The sequence below is a fragment of the Ascidia mentula genome, chromosome 3 (genome assembly GCF_947561715.1).
Source record: "Ascidia mentula chromosome 3, kaAscMent1.1, whole genome shotgun sequence".
NCBI lineage: Eukaryota > Metazoa > Chordata > Ascidiacea > Phlebobranchia > Ascidiidae > Ascidia > Ascidia mentula.
In genome coordinates, this window is record NC_138568.1 from 16,312,663 (window position 1) to 16,328,142 (window position 15,480).

At 41.0% G+C, this 15,480-nt stretch overlaps 1 protein-coding gene across 1 annotated transcript; it reads left to right on the forward strand.

Annotated features, from left to right (window-relative positions):
• The first annotated feature begins 5,526 nt into the window (after window positions 1-5,526).
• LOC145895772 (uncharacterized) lies at window positions 5,527-11,343 on the forward strand. The gene has a single exon (XM_082984556.1). The coding sequence runs from the start codon at window positions 5,527-5,529 to the stop codon at window positions 11,341-11,343; it is 5,817 nt and encodes a 1,938-aa protein (XP_082840682.1).
• The last annotated feature ends 4,137 nt before the right edge of the window (window positions 11,344-15,480 follow it).

The following is a 15,480-nucleotide window of genomic DNA, read 5'->3' on the forward strand; positions in this document are numbered from 1 at the left end:
CTATATTCTCAGAATCTTATCTAGATCTGCAACAATATTTCAAGCTTTCAGACGCTTATATACTTGAATGTTATTTCAGTTTGTCGAAAAACAAAAAAGGCGGTTTGCTGGTAATCTGGGAACCGTCAGGTACTTGTGAAAATATTGCTGGGAACCGTCATTTAATTGTGGAAATATGGCTGGGAACCGTCCGGGTACTTGTGGAAATATTGCTGGGAACCGTCATTTAATTGTGGAAATATGGCTGGGAACCGTCCGGGTACTTGTGGAAATATTGTTGGGAACCGACATGTAATTGTGGAAATATTGTCGGGAACCGTCAGGTACTTGTGGAAATATTGCTGGGAACCGTCATTTAATTGGGAAATATTGCAGGGAACCGTCATGTAATTGGGAAAATATGATTGGGAACCGTAATGTAATTTCGGAAATATTGCTGGAAACTTTTGGGTTCATTAGCAAAGCCATAAGAAGTTTCTCATTGGAGCTATACAAAAGGTCAAGCCTTGGTAATTAAAATGTGTGCGCAAGCAAAACAACAGATACGTCAAAACCACTCGTACAGGATGCAATCAGGACTGGTATCGGCACTCAAACCTCGGAAATAATGTGAAAGACATCGGCAAAAGGCGCAATGTGATTCCATCGAACCAACGTTCTTCGTATTAATGAAATGGATAAACGCGGAAAAGTGCATGATGGTCACTGAATTTAACGCCTCACAAAAAATAAAACAACAGTTTAGTTTGGTACATATGACGATGCATAAACATAAAAAACACTTCCGGTGTCTCCACGGGGGAAATTCCCTCTTACGTGCAAGTTTTATGTAATTTCCTTTACCAATGAAAGTTCACACAAAAACAGAAGGGAATATACTGGTGACATTGCCATATTTATATGAATCATCAAACAAATCAAGTTATTTGAACTTGGGCATTGCGTAAGAATGAAAGTTCCACAAAAGATTTCCCAAATATTTAGGTCAGTGGTTCTTAACCTGGGTTAGATCAAACCCCAGGGGTTCGATTTCGACGTTTCAGGGGTTCGACGAAGCTCCAATGATTTACAAAAATCAGCGAACGTTTCAGTCACATTTATCTCTGAAATAGTTTCGCAAGTTAAGTTGGCACGAGGAGGTTGGATTGTAACCATTGAATACTTTCACTCGCATGAGTTAAGATGGTAATTGCTGGGCACTTGCGTGAATTTGAAAATCGTCCGTAGTCATGGCTGACGTAAACATTCATCACACACATACAACATTAGTGACTGGCGGTGCGGTTTTCGATATCGCACCAAACGGCCGGGCGTTCATACGAGTCGGCGCCATGCCGTGAAGGCGTGATTTTCTGGCTTCAAGCGACTTGACGGCAGAGTTAAATCTGCTTTTCCATCAACCTCAGTGATCGGAAGGTTGTTTTCGCATGGTATTTGGTTTGTTATGATGAATTTTAGGTGGTTTAAAATACTTTTATTTATACATTTAGTGTTTGGTAAAAAAATACCAGAAATTAATTAATAGATGATTTTTATTGTTCGCAATGACGCAATAATTTTTTTTTTGTTATTTTGAAAACGTTTGTTTAAATAAATCTGGTGCATCAGAGCCACAAACCTGGTCATTTTCTGATCCAAAAGTAATAGCGAACTAAATAATGCACTTGTTTTGAGTCACGTTCTGTACATGATTATTTTATTGATTTTAAAGTTAAACGTTAACAACAATTTGTCCTATCAACGATTTTACGATACAGAGGGTCAAGGTGTTTTGGTTATTTAAATCCCACTTCGGGTATGAATCTCGCTGTCGCTTCAGACGGTGCGAAAATAATTCGCGAACAACCGGGCCTGTTGTGCAGAAGAGGGCATTCCAAAACATATTTTTTCGTGCTGTGGTGCAATCAAAACACATTCCCGTGGTTAGGTTAAGAATGCTTTATAGAGCGACCATATCTGACCACGTATGGTAATGGAATATTATGCGAATTCTAAGTCTCGGACTTGAGTCATCTCTCCCCGACCCATCTTCAACACCATTGCATTCCAGTTGCGGTAAACAAAAAAACATAACATCCTGCATGCAAAAATGTATTTGCTTGTACACAGTAACCTAAATTCACTACAATTGTGTTAGATTGATTTCAGTTTGTATTCCGTTTCGTTTTAAGTCTATATATTCTAATTATTGCTATTTTTGCATGTTTTCGGGGTTCGACGAATCCTTGCAGAGGTTCCAATAAGTTTGAAAGGTTAAGAACCACTAATTTTGGTTCTGACACTCAGAAAAGAAAGCAACGAAGCGGGAAGTTTTCTGAGTGAAGGTTGGGAAAAAAGAACGTTGACTTCTTTCTTCGTCTCTCTCGTATTTGAGCTGCATGTCTTGCTCTTTCTCGGTGCGAGCTTGGAAGAATGCGATTGACTGAAATGTTGCCAAATGAAAAGGTAACAAATATGAACAAAAATGGAATTTAAATATTTTAATTAGTAGTTTTTTCTTCTATCTCTTTTTATCGAATGTTCACTGGCATCGCAGCCAAGGCTTGGCACCCAAGCTTGATCAGCCACTGTGGCCCCTATAGGCGCAACAAATCCTGTGGAGGCGAAAGGCCTGTTGGCTAATAATTGCCTGAATGCCTCTGTGTAGAATTCACAATGGCAAATACATTAATTCGAATAACAGTTTATTATCAGGCTTTCGGGAATAAATTCCAAGCCCCGGCGAATAGCTTATGGAGTCTCTGTATTGATGGCCTTGTCACAATGATAATAGAGAATGCAATTGAACATGTAACAGACTGATCTTAACTCAACTTGTAATGCCATGCACTGCGATTTGAAACGTAAGATCACGTGACATTACTAGAGCAGCAGCGACACATAGTGGAAGAGGAAAAGGGGAATGTCACGAAATGACTGCTAAAACTTGTCATTGTCCGCTGCAATATCCACATCACTATATGACTTAAACCTTGGTTTCGTATATGTTTAAGATTTTCCCCCCTCAATATTTTGTAAAGTAGATATGTTCACATTTTACACAGCAACAGACAACAGACAACACACATGGAAATATTTTTGGAAACCGTCACGCATTTGTGGAAATATTGCTGGGAACCTTTGGGATCATTAGCATAGCCACAATAAGTTTCTCTCAGGAGCTATAGAGAAGGTCAAACCTTGGTAAGTAATATGTTTGTGCAAGCGAAGCAACAGATTCGTCAAAACCACTCGTACAGGATGCAATCAGGACTGGTATCGGCAATTAAACCTATGAAATAATGTCAAAGACATCGTCAAAAGGCGCAATGTGATTCCATCGAACCAACGTTCTTTCGTATCAATGCAATGGATAAACACGGGAAACTGCATAATGGTCACAGAATTTAATGCCTCTCAAAAAATAAAACAGCATTTTGGTTCGGTGCATATGACGATGCATCAACACAAAAACACTTCCGGTCTCTAAACGGGGGAAATTCCCTTTTACGTGGAAGTTTCATGTAATTTCCTTTACAAAAGAAAGAGCGCACAAAAACAGAAGAGAATATACCGGAATAGTGACATTGCCATATTGATGTGAATCATCAAACTGATCAATTTATTTGAACTTGGGCATTGCGTTAGAATAAAAATTCCACAAAAGATTTCCCAAATATTTAAGTTCTAATACTGCGAAATGAAACAAAGTTTGGAGTTTGTCTGGATGGCAAATTTCTTGTGGCATGAGTCGTAACTGTGATTTGTTTTGAGGTAAAAGAGGGTTTCCGGGGCGTAACACGTAATTGTAATTGCTGCAGATTGCTACATAATAAACCGTGCAAATGAAAGCGTTGGTTTGAGTTCGATTTTTCCATGGGGTTTTCATATTGGGAGACGAAGCCGGGCGTTTTCTGAAGGAAGGTTAGGAAAAAGGAACGTTGACTTCTTTCTACGTCTCTCTCTTTTATTTGAGCTGCATGTCTTGCTCTTTCTCGGTGCGAGCTTGGAAGTATGTGTAATGTGTAGTCACAGATTAAACTCACTGCACAACTATATGATTGACTCAAATGTTGCCAAATGAAAGGGTAACAAATATTAACAAAATAATGAAATTTAAATATTTTAATTAATATTTTTTTCTTACATATTTTTTGATGAAATGTTCACTGGCATCGCAGCCAAGGCTTGGCACCCAAGCTTGATCAGACACTGTGGCTCCTTTGGGCGCAACAAATCCTGTGGAGGCGAAAGGCCTGTTGGCTAATAAATGCCTGAATGTCTATTCCAACTGTCTCTCTGTTGAATTTACAATGAGAAACACTTTAATTCGAATAGCAGTTTACTATCAGGCTTTTGGGAATGAATTCCAATCCAGGGCGAATAGCTTATGTAGTCCCTGTGATGGTTTGCTTGTCACAATGATAATAGAGAATGCAATTGAACACCTAACAGACTAATCTTAACTTAACTTGTAATGCCATGCACTGCGATTTGAAACGTAAGATCACGTGACGTTGCTAGAGCAACAGCGACACATAGTGGAAGAGGAGAAAATGGAATGTCACGCAATGACTGTTAAAACTTGTCATTGTCCGCTGAAATATCCACATCGTTAAATGACTTAAACCTTGGTTTCGTGTATATGTAAAATATTCCCCGAAACGTTATTATCGCAAATGTATTTGAACTCCCAGTATAGCGACTAATCGAAACCCAATGCCAACAACAAAATTTTAAGCTTACTCTTACGCTTTGAGTTTCTTGCAGCTCTCGCACGAATGAATCGGCTGTATCTTAGAATCCTACACACGTATCTATTCACTAAAAATTGTAGAAAGTTCCGACCATTTCACAGTTAAGTTATTTTCAATTTTTCATGTCATATGCAATTTAACAGGGGCGTACCGTGACATGTATTCCAGCATTGCTGGGCATTTTAACTCCTTGCTGCACTTTGGACAATAGCACCCGGGCCTCGTTATTATAGTGTACCGTGCCATACACTACTTTGCCTCTTGCTCTTTTGGCTGCTGCTAGACCTTTCGCCTTTTCTGCTGAGGCACAGTTAAATAGGATTCTCCCATTGGGGTAAGGGTTGACGCCCTACAGCCCATGCATACCGACTGTAACGGACAGAACTGAGTATGATTTCTGTGGGTGCACTCATGCGCGGAAACTTATTTTGTGTTTGGGTTGTGCGCGTGCTTGTAATGTTGAGTTAGTGTATCCATTGCAATCTAGTTATTTCTACGTTATTTTAATGCCTTCTTGGCTGTGATAAGTTGCATTCTATTTGAATAAGGTGGAGCCGTGTAGGCATTTAGTTTTAAATCGTGTTTATTCTAGTTTTATTTATCTGTTTGCTGTGAAACTGCAAATTGGAATAAAAGGTTGAGAATTGCACGCATATAAAAAAGTACACGGCAATTAAGGATCTGTATCCTACATTGAATTTAAAACTAAAGTCAAAACTGCATTGTTTTGAGTTACGTCTGTGATCTGTTCACATTGTGACGTAATACGCAACGTGCATAGTTGATTGGAATGGATGAATCAGGCGAGGAGCCCAATGTTTCTAAGGAACTGTTTAAAATACTGGACGTTGTGCGCTCGGGAAATGGTTCTGTAGGGAAATCAAACGCTTCAACAAACTGTGGTTCCTTTGGAAAAAGTTTGCGTTCCAACAGCTCGCGTGCACGTAGACTTGTTGATGAAAAATCACTGGCACTAAAGTATGCTCAGGAACAAGTTGCCATTGAGGAAGAAAAACTGCTTGTTGAAGCTGAACAACGTCGTTTAACGTTGGAAGATGAACAACGTCGTTTAACGTTGGAAGATGAACAACGTCGTTTAACTATGGAATCTGAGCGTCGACGTATAGAACTTGAAGGTAAAATAAAGAGCTTTGAATTGAAAAGGCAAATGGCTAAAGCCAGGGAAGAGGTGGCACAGGCCACACTGGCTGCTGAACATGTCAGTGAGAGTTGCTCTTCATCAGAATCTTTGTCTGATATTGCGTTAGATGGTACACCAGGAAAAAGGTTGCCAATGAAACGTTTGACGTGCTTGACTAAGGCTTTCGATGAGCGGCGTGGCGGAAAAGTTTCGGTTCATGATGTTTCGCCAACATCACCTTTTCTACTAGGAAGACCACATGTTAATGCTGCATCTATAAATGTTCGTGCTGATCACGAATCACCACTTGTTGCATCAAACTCGTTGGGTCCACTGTTAGAATTGGACGGGGCGCATAAAGATTTGCCGCCGTCTCGGAGGGAAACTGGTATTTTGCCTGCAACCGATACTGATATTCCAGGCAAAGGGAGAAACGCTGACGTGGAATATGGGACTCTTGATCAAAGCCCTATGAACCAACCTCTTGGACCTGCAGTATCAGGTACTAGACCGACTTCAGATATGGTGTTTTTTGCTGAAATGATCAAACAAAGTTTTAATTTGCCACGCTTGACCATAGAGAAGTTTGATGGTGACCCGTACAACTATCACAAATTCCTGAATGACTTTGATCGTCAGATCAATCAAACGAACCTAAGTAACTCTGAAAAACTTAGTTACCTTTGTGAATTTTGCACTGGACGTGCAAGGTCTAACATTGTGGAATGCAAAAGTTTGCCATCTGATATGGGCTATTCTGAAGCATTGAAAATACTACACCATCGTCATGGACGAATTGAATTGGTGTTTCGTGCACATATGGACAAACTGATTGGAAGAAACCAGCTGCGAGAAAATGACTTTCGAGGTTTGCAAATGTTTCGTGCGCAGGCAGCCGAAAGTTACAAATTGTTTGGAAGATGGAGTTGTCGCTACACGCTGGACTTGCCACAGAATTTGGAGGCTGTGGCTCAGAGAATGCCACCGGATTATATTGCACAGTTCATTACAAAGTGTTCGAAACTTAGACTCAAAGGAATATCTCCAACGTTCCAGACTTTGCTTAATTTCTTGGAAGTTAAGTGTGAAGACATTCTGTCGCCGATGATGAAATATCTTGTGCGGGACACTCAAAAGACAAAGGTTACGAACCAGTATGGTAAACAATCTCGAAGTGTGTTTAATACGGTTGTAGCGAACACGGAGTCTGATGGACATCATTGTAAAGGGTTGGTGGAATGTCGAGATTGCGGTGGACGACATAGCTTAAAGGATTGCAAGTCATTTATAGGACGGTCCCTCAAGGAGAAATACCAGTTGGCCCATCGTTGCAGACTGTGCTTTAAGTGCCTTGGGGCTGGACACTACATTGATGCATGTCCATCTGAGGAGACATGCCAAGTAAAAGGTTGTAGCAAGTCGCATCATACACTGCTACATTGGAGCAAGATTAACAATGCATTGGGACAGTCACGTAAGGGGCGAAGCTCAAGTGCCGCCATTGACCCAGATACGGTAAATGGGGTCGGTGTTGTTGCTTCAACGTCTACTGCTCGATCATTTAATGTGCGATTGAAAGTTGTGCCCGTCAAGGTACGTACTGTTACATCGGATAAATGTGTACTTACATATGCATTTTTGGATAATGGTGCGAATACGACCCTGTGCTCTTCTCGTCTAATGGATAAGCTTGGGCTTAGTGGCAGGTTGAATCCTTTGTCTATTGAAACTATAGCGGGGACGCATAAGATTGATAGTTATTGTGTGACTCTTTCTGTTCATGGTGTGGGACAACACGCTGATGTCGTCTATGACCTAACGGATGTTAGGGTTGTTCCGAAATTACCCAGCTTGGCTGGGAGCATTCCTGTTGGCGAAGACAGTTTAAGATACCCACATATTAGCCATTTAAACTTACCTGTGGTTCGAGATGGTGGGGTTGATTTATTGCTGGCAGCTGATCTGCCTGAAGTTCATGAATATACAGAGATTATCCGTGGAGGTCATGGAGAACCTGATGCATTACATACACCACTTGGATGGTGTCTGTTTGGTACAGAACGCACCAGGGGAAAGCCTCAAGCATCAGTAAATTTTGTACAGACTAGCTGTGATCAGTGTGGTCAACTTGATGAAATATTTGGACGAGACTTCATGGATCAGGGAGGTCATAAGCCCACATACTCATTGGAGGACAAGCGGGCTCTTGCTGTGATGGAAAGCACGGCCACTTTGGTGGATGGACATTACCAAATGAGCCTGCCCTGGAAGTCTGATAACCTAAAGCTGCCGTACAATAGAAATATGGCAGAGAAGAGACTAAAGAACCTTATGCGTCGCTTACAGAATGTCGAGAAGCTTTGTGAGCAATATAAGAAGAAGATTGCCAATTACATTGAAAACGGATTTGCTCGTCGGATTCCGGATGAATGTCTGAAGCGTACTGATAAAACGTGGTATATTCCTCATCATGCCACTGGGAAGAAGTTTCGCATTGTATTTGACTGTGCAGCAACGTTCAAAGGAACATCTCTTAATGACAATCTGTTTCACGGCCCTGATTTGACCAACTCTCTTGTTGGTGTGCTTTTACGCTTTCGCCAAGACCCTGTGGCAATTATAGCGGATATTAAAGCCATGTTTCATCAGGTTAGAGTCCTGCCTGTGGATTGTGACTCTTTGCGGTTTCTTTGGTGGCCTGCAGGTAATTTCACAAAGCCACCAGTTGATTATCAAATGATGGTCCACCTGTTTGGAGCAACAAGTTCTCCCAGCTGTGCAAGTTTTGCATTGAAAAAGACCGTGTCGGATAACAGCCATCTTGTTGGTGAAGATGCTGCAAAGAGTGTTTCAAACAATTTTTATGTGGATGATTGGCTGGTGTCAGTCGCTTCTACGAAGCAAGCAATTACCTTGGTAAGGGACGTTACCACAATATTGGATATGGGGGGTTTTCATTTGACTAAATTTGTGAGCAATTCTTCAGAGGTTCTTGAGTCACTTCCTGGCTCAAACCACAATATTTCCTTCCTTGATTTAGACTTTGAACACCAGTTAGTTGGTCGTACACTGGGTGTCCGATGGGACATAGTTAAGGATTCTTTTGGGTTTAGAATAAACATATCACCCAAGCCATATACCCGTAGGGGGGTTTTGTCAATGATGAGTCAAGTGTACGACCCCTTAGGTTTCATTCAGCCTTTTCTTCTGCCCATGCGGTGCCTTCTGCAGGGTCTTTGTAACTTAAGTTTAGGATGGGATGACCCCCTTCCTTCAGATGCATTAGTGCACTGGGAAGAGTGGCTTAGACAATTGCCTCTGTTGGAGCACCTGCACATTCCTCGTTGTTTAAGGCCACCTTTAGGGTTTACTTCTGTACAATTACATTGCTTTGGGGATGCTAGTAATTTAGGATATGGTGCAGTGTGCTACCTTCGATTTGTTGACTCGGTTGGTCATGTCAGTATTTCATTAGTTTGCGGCAAAAGCCGAGTCACTCCCTTAAAGCCCGTTACCGTTCCGCGGCTTGAGTTGGTAGCCGCTGTTATTACGGCGAAGCTCGGTGCTATGGTGGTGCGCGAGTTGGATTACGTCATCGACAACGTGATGTTTTGGACCGATTCGTTGACCGTGTTGCACTATATCCACAACACTTCAACAAGATTTCAGACATTTGTCGCCAACCGTCTTGCTGTGATTCATGAGTTGACGAAGCCTTCACAGTGGCATCACGTTGGTACCAAGGATAACCCGGCGGATATTGCTTCGCGTGGTGTAATGCCGAAGGGATACAGTAATGTACGGACGTGGTTTGAAGGACCGGAGTTCTTGCAGAAGGAGGCGAAATTTTGGCCAAGCCGGCCGAATTTGGAAATTGGTTTATTCCAGGACGATTTGGAGATAAAGAGGCAGCGGCGTGTGTATGTCACGATTGCGTCTCCCGATGTGCTGCATCTTTTGCTGCTTCGCTATTCGTGTTTCAAAAGGCTACAGAAGGCGGTCGCGTGGTTGCTGCGTTTTAAACGGTGGATAATTTGGAAATTCTCTCGCCGAGAGGATAGAAGACCAACATTTGAAGTTGAGGGACTTACAACCCACGAGATAACAAATGCGACACTGAGCATTGTTCGACTTGTGCAACGAAAGTCATTTCCGGAGGATGTAAGATGTTTGTTGAACTATGAGAGTTTTGCAGAAGCTTTGCACCATACTACTACTACACCCAATTACAAATCTAATTTGTGTCCTCTCAACCCGTGTCGCGTTAAGGATGTACTGTATGTTGGAGGACGACTGCAACGAGCGAATTTGGACCAAGAACGTATGCATCAAATCATCATGCCGTATCGGCACCATGTCACCGAATTGCTAGTCATGGACTGCCACATTAGAGAAGGACATTGTGGGGTGCTACATGTTCTTGCTTCCCTAAGACTCAAGTACTGGATAATTAAAGGACATTCCGCGGTGAGAAGTGTTTTGCGGAAATGCCTTTTGTGCAAATTAAGGAGCGCTAAACCCGGGACGCAGATATTGGGGCAGGTGCCTCTGGAGCGAGTTACAATTGGAAAACCTCCGTTTTCAAGTACTGGTGTAGATTATATGGGGCCTCTCTTTGTGAAGCTTGGAAGAAGTCAAGTTAAACGCTACGTTTGTGTTTTTACGTGTTTATGCACAAGGGCAGTGCATTTGGAAGTGTCTCCGTTACTGGATACCTCGGCGTTTATTAACGCATATCGTCGTTTCACTTGTCGCCGTGGTGTCCCGACTGATATGTTTAGCGACAATGGAACAAATTTTGTCGGCGCAGAGCAGGAGCTTCGGGAAAGAATCAGTCAATGGAATCAACATCATGTCCATTCAAGTTTGCTGCAAGTTGGGACGAATTGGCATTTTAACCCACCAGCGGCCAGTCATCAGGGAGGAATATGGGAGAGAATCATCCGGTCAGTTCGACGGATTCTGTGCGCTTTGCTTGGGAGCACTTCTTTGACCGATGATACCTTAACGACCTTAATAAGTGAGGTAGAACGTATACTGAACAATCGTCCGCTAACATCAGTTAGTGACGATGCCAAGGATTTGAAGGCTCTCACACCAAATGGGTTGTTGATCAATTCGCTTCATCCTTCCCTCTCTCCTGGAGTTTTTTGCAAGGCAGATGGTTATCGTCGATCCTGGCGCATGGCGCAGATGTTGGCTGATCGGTTTTGGGAGCGCTGGATGCGCGAATATATGCCTTTGCTCCAGGTGCGTCAGAAGTGGATGCATCCTTCGCGAAACCTTGCTGTTGGAGATTTAGTTTTAATTGCTGATAACCAGACACCACGCGGTGATTGGCCAAAAGGAATGATTGAAGAGGTCTTCCCCGACAAGGAAGGATCTGTTCGCAGAGTGTGTGTTCGTACTGCGCGTGCTGTATTCAAACGCGATGTACGTAAGATTTGTCTCCTGGAGGCAGCATGACTTGTGTGTGGTGTTGTTTAGTGTTTGTTCTGCCGTTTTATTGATAAATAATTATGTGGTCATTATTTAGGGGTCGGAATGTAACGGACAGAACTGAGTATGATTTCTGTGGGTGCACTCATGCGCGGAAACTTATTTTGTGTTTGGGTTGTGCGCGTGCTTGTAATGTTGAGTTAGTGTATCCATTGCAATCTAGTTATTTCTACGTTATTTTAATGCCTTCTTGGCTGTGATAAGTTGCATTCTATTTGAATAAGGTGGAGCCGTGTAGGCATTTAGTTTTAAATCGTGTTTATTCTAGTTTTATTTATCTGTTTGCTGTGAAACTGCAAATTGGAATAAAAGGTTGAGAATTGCACGCATATAAAAAAGTACACGGCAATTAAGGATCTGTATCCTACACCGACTTTAAGCTCCAATAGTAACTTTTCTAAACACAAAACGGGCCTTAACATATAGGTTATCATCCGTAAGAAAAAGATCAACCTCTTTCACAACAATATCGGCCGAAACAGCAGGCCTGGAAACAACACTGGCGCAACCCATGGTGATGCCTTTCGTGTCCACTGGCACTTGACCTCTCCTATTCGAACAATAGCAGCCCTGATAAGGGCTGGTCTCGTTTTGCACAGAGGCGTCTACTATTTGCATTTTCAATATTCGCATTTAAACAGAAAGTCGAAAACCACAACGCATTGACTGATTTATACAAACTGAAAGACTGACCCGGCATGAACATGAACAAAATGGATCAACTACAAAGACTACTGCGTATTTGCTCGATTAAAACAAGTAACACGGTTTGAAATTAAAATATTTGCCCAATATTTGAAAAGATGCAGAAAGATATGTTTTTCTATGTTAGACACAGCTTAAAGTTTGGTACGTGTGCAATATTCGTGGTGCTTCAATTCGGCGGTACGTTGAGTGGCATTTCCTTTACAAACTACGTCAGTTCCGGTGCGTTGCTGTCGCGGCCATCTATTAAATTTTATACTAGACACAGCTGTGTGTTGTGAGGAGGTATGGGGTTTTAGAAGAGATAAGTGGGCAACTTTCGTGCAGCTTACTTTCAGTTGCACATTTGATTCGATTTTGCGACCTTAGAATTCGCGTTTACTTGTAGCGTAGATACATTCTAGTCTTATTGAAGTCATGTTGAAGTATTATTTGCAAGCTTTACAATTCCTGCTGTTTTTTGGGCAATATCCAAATGAATGCAACTCGATGATAGGTAAGCTGTTTTAAAACTGACCGATTAAACAGAACTTTTCGAAAAGCTTAGCATTTCAATCTATTAATTTTTTTGCAATGACGCAGCATCGTGTGCCACAAGGTTGTCAGATATAAATCACTCAATTTCAAAAGTAATCTGCCCACCGAACTGCAGGGAAAGATATTCGGATTTATGTGGAAGTGATGATTACGCAAAAGGTCCTCTTTGTCTGGCTGCAATACACGCAGGACTGATGGATAGTAAGTTGTATCAAAAATTGTCACCATTTCATTTAGGCCACCTGATGAAGGTTATACGGATTTTCTTTGATACAAGATCATACCAAATTTCATTTACATAGATGATGGAGGCTACTTTGAAATATATAAAAATGACCCAATACATGAATATAAAGGAATAACCAGGAACGGAGTGAGAAGCGAATCTTGTTCGTTTGCAGGATCCTCTTATACATTTGAAAGTACGCATCGGGTAACGGTAAAGTTTGAAAAAATATTTAATGTTATCATTACCATTAATTTAGTGAAATGCAGCACGAAAGGAAATACCGAGTTTTCTGTAACTGACGTATTTTGTCCATCTGATTGTTCGACCAACTACGTTTGTGGGACAAATTCGTACAACAAAAATTCATCCGTTTGTGCCTCTGCCATTCACTTTGGAATTTTGACGCGTAGGTTTTCGTATTCAACACGTTGTGATTTGTTTGAATTAGCAATAAATATCTCAGAGAAAGGAGGTTATGTGACGGTTTATTCAAGAAACGGAAGACGCTCATTTAATGGTTCGACCAACGGTGGTGTTACCAGTCAACCCTGTGGTTCATCAAATCAATATTTTTCGTTCAAACGTAAGTGAACAAAGCAGTCTAAACGTGAAACAAATTACAAGCGAAATAAAGCTTGCTCACTAATTAATAATTAATATCTCAGATGAAGATTGTTCACGAACTTGTTCAAACAACGGTGAATGTTTGTCCGGAGTTAACGATCAGCATTGTTCTTGCAAAAGTGGATGGATCGGGTCGGATTGTGAAATAAGTAAGAAATTGGCGCATGGTCGCTATATTAATGGTTATATTTTGTTATGACATAGTCATTTCTGCTCAACTCCCGATGACTCCTAATACACAGTTACGCCTGTCTGTACTTGCAAAAACAGATAAATTGGTTTTCTTTGAAAATTTCGATGGCACTTGCATAATGATAAATGATGATTTCATAAAGTAGTCGTTGACGGATGTGCAGTAACTTTTAAACAAATTGCAGTTTTATGCGACACCCACGACCCGTGTTCACCAGACTTCCTATTACAATATTACACACTTAAAAACTTTAAATATGTAAAAGTTGCTGATAAGTATCAGGCCGCTGTTTAGTTTGTATTCCATGAATCTTATATTGAGACGTAAATGAATGCGAAAAAGTTCTGTTAATAGGATGCAACTTACACAAACCATGTTTATCTTTGATTAAAAGCCAGGTATTAGTGAATGAAAATCCATCACCAAAACCAAAATTATCGATTCAACATTAATACGTTATTACATTTTGGATAGAATGTCATTAATTTACATTTACAAGTTTCACGGTATTCGAATCCCAGGCAGTTTTTCATCTTGCAAGGACGCATTGCAGCACGGTGTTACAAAGAGTGGAGTCTACAATTTGACGTCCCCACGGCCTTTCCAAGGATATTGCGACATGGAAACAGACGGCGGTGGTTGGCTGGTTAGTTTATGTCTGCAAAGCAAACAAATATCACGGATATGGTATTGGAACTCAATCATTTTTTTGTTATTGCAAAATATTTTAACAGGAATTAACTTTTAATTGAAAGAAATGGGTTTAATGTTATGTAAAAGAGTTAATGCCACCGAAGCTGCGAAAAATACGTGTTTGTTTAATCGATTTATATAAAAAGCTTGTCGGGGAAAAGTTGCTGATCAAGTTGAGCTGTAGTGCTTTGGCTGGAAAGTCAGTAAATAATGTTGATACGATAGCTGATCGTCATGCAAGAACCTTTAAAATTGAGTTTAGCCGTAATTTTGGTGCAATTGACATGAAGCTTAGGATCAAGATCGTTTACTGAGAATGGAGATACTTTTGTATCTTTTGAAGCTTAGGATACTTTTGAAAAATCATGTCTATTTTGGGCAAGAGACTATAATGTAATTCAACTACACGTGTGAAAGTTAAAAGAAAGGTCAATCTTGTCTGTAATACGGTTACATGAAATGTTTACCCCATTGTGTGATTATAGTGGTGGATATCCCCTACACGCATGTGAAGGTTACATGGAAAGTTGTGCGCTTGCGCACCAGTGTATTTGACCACAATGTGGACCCTACAATACCACTGAGCTCCCGCAGTTCATTTGGAAGAGCGTTGGGTCGTGTTTGCCAGGAGCTTGATTTTTCAAATCTCGCTCAGACTTCACGGGAAAAAGTGGCTGATCCAGCTAAACTCCAATGTCTTGGCTGCGAAGCCTGTAAACCCGACAAAATACAAACGTTTTCTATACAAGTATTTGTTACTACTGTAACTATACCTTACCAAATATATTGCGACATAACAAATGAAGGCAGTCATCCCGTGGAAATATCAAACAAAAACGCACTTACTGACGAAACAAAACGTCAATTAGGTTTGTTTTAAATTTTCAGGTTGTACAGAAAAGATTTGACGGTTCAACTGAATTCTATCGGGACTGGAGAGAATATGAAAAGGGATTTGGTCCCTTGACTGGAGAGTTTTGGTTAGGTATTGCGACATTAGCATTACCCGCATTTAAATCAATTGTTTCTTTTGTTTGTTTAGATTTTACCAACTCCCAATTAGTTTTAGTTCTTTAGTGCCTCCAGTGGTAATTTCATGTACTAAACAAGGAAGATAGGCTTG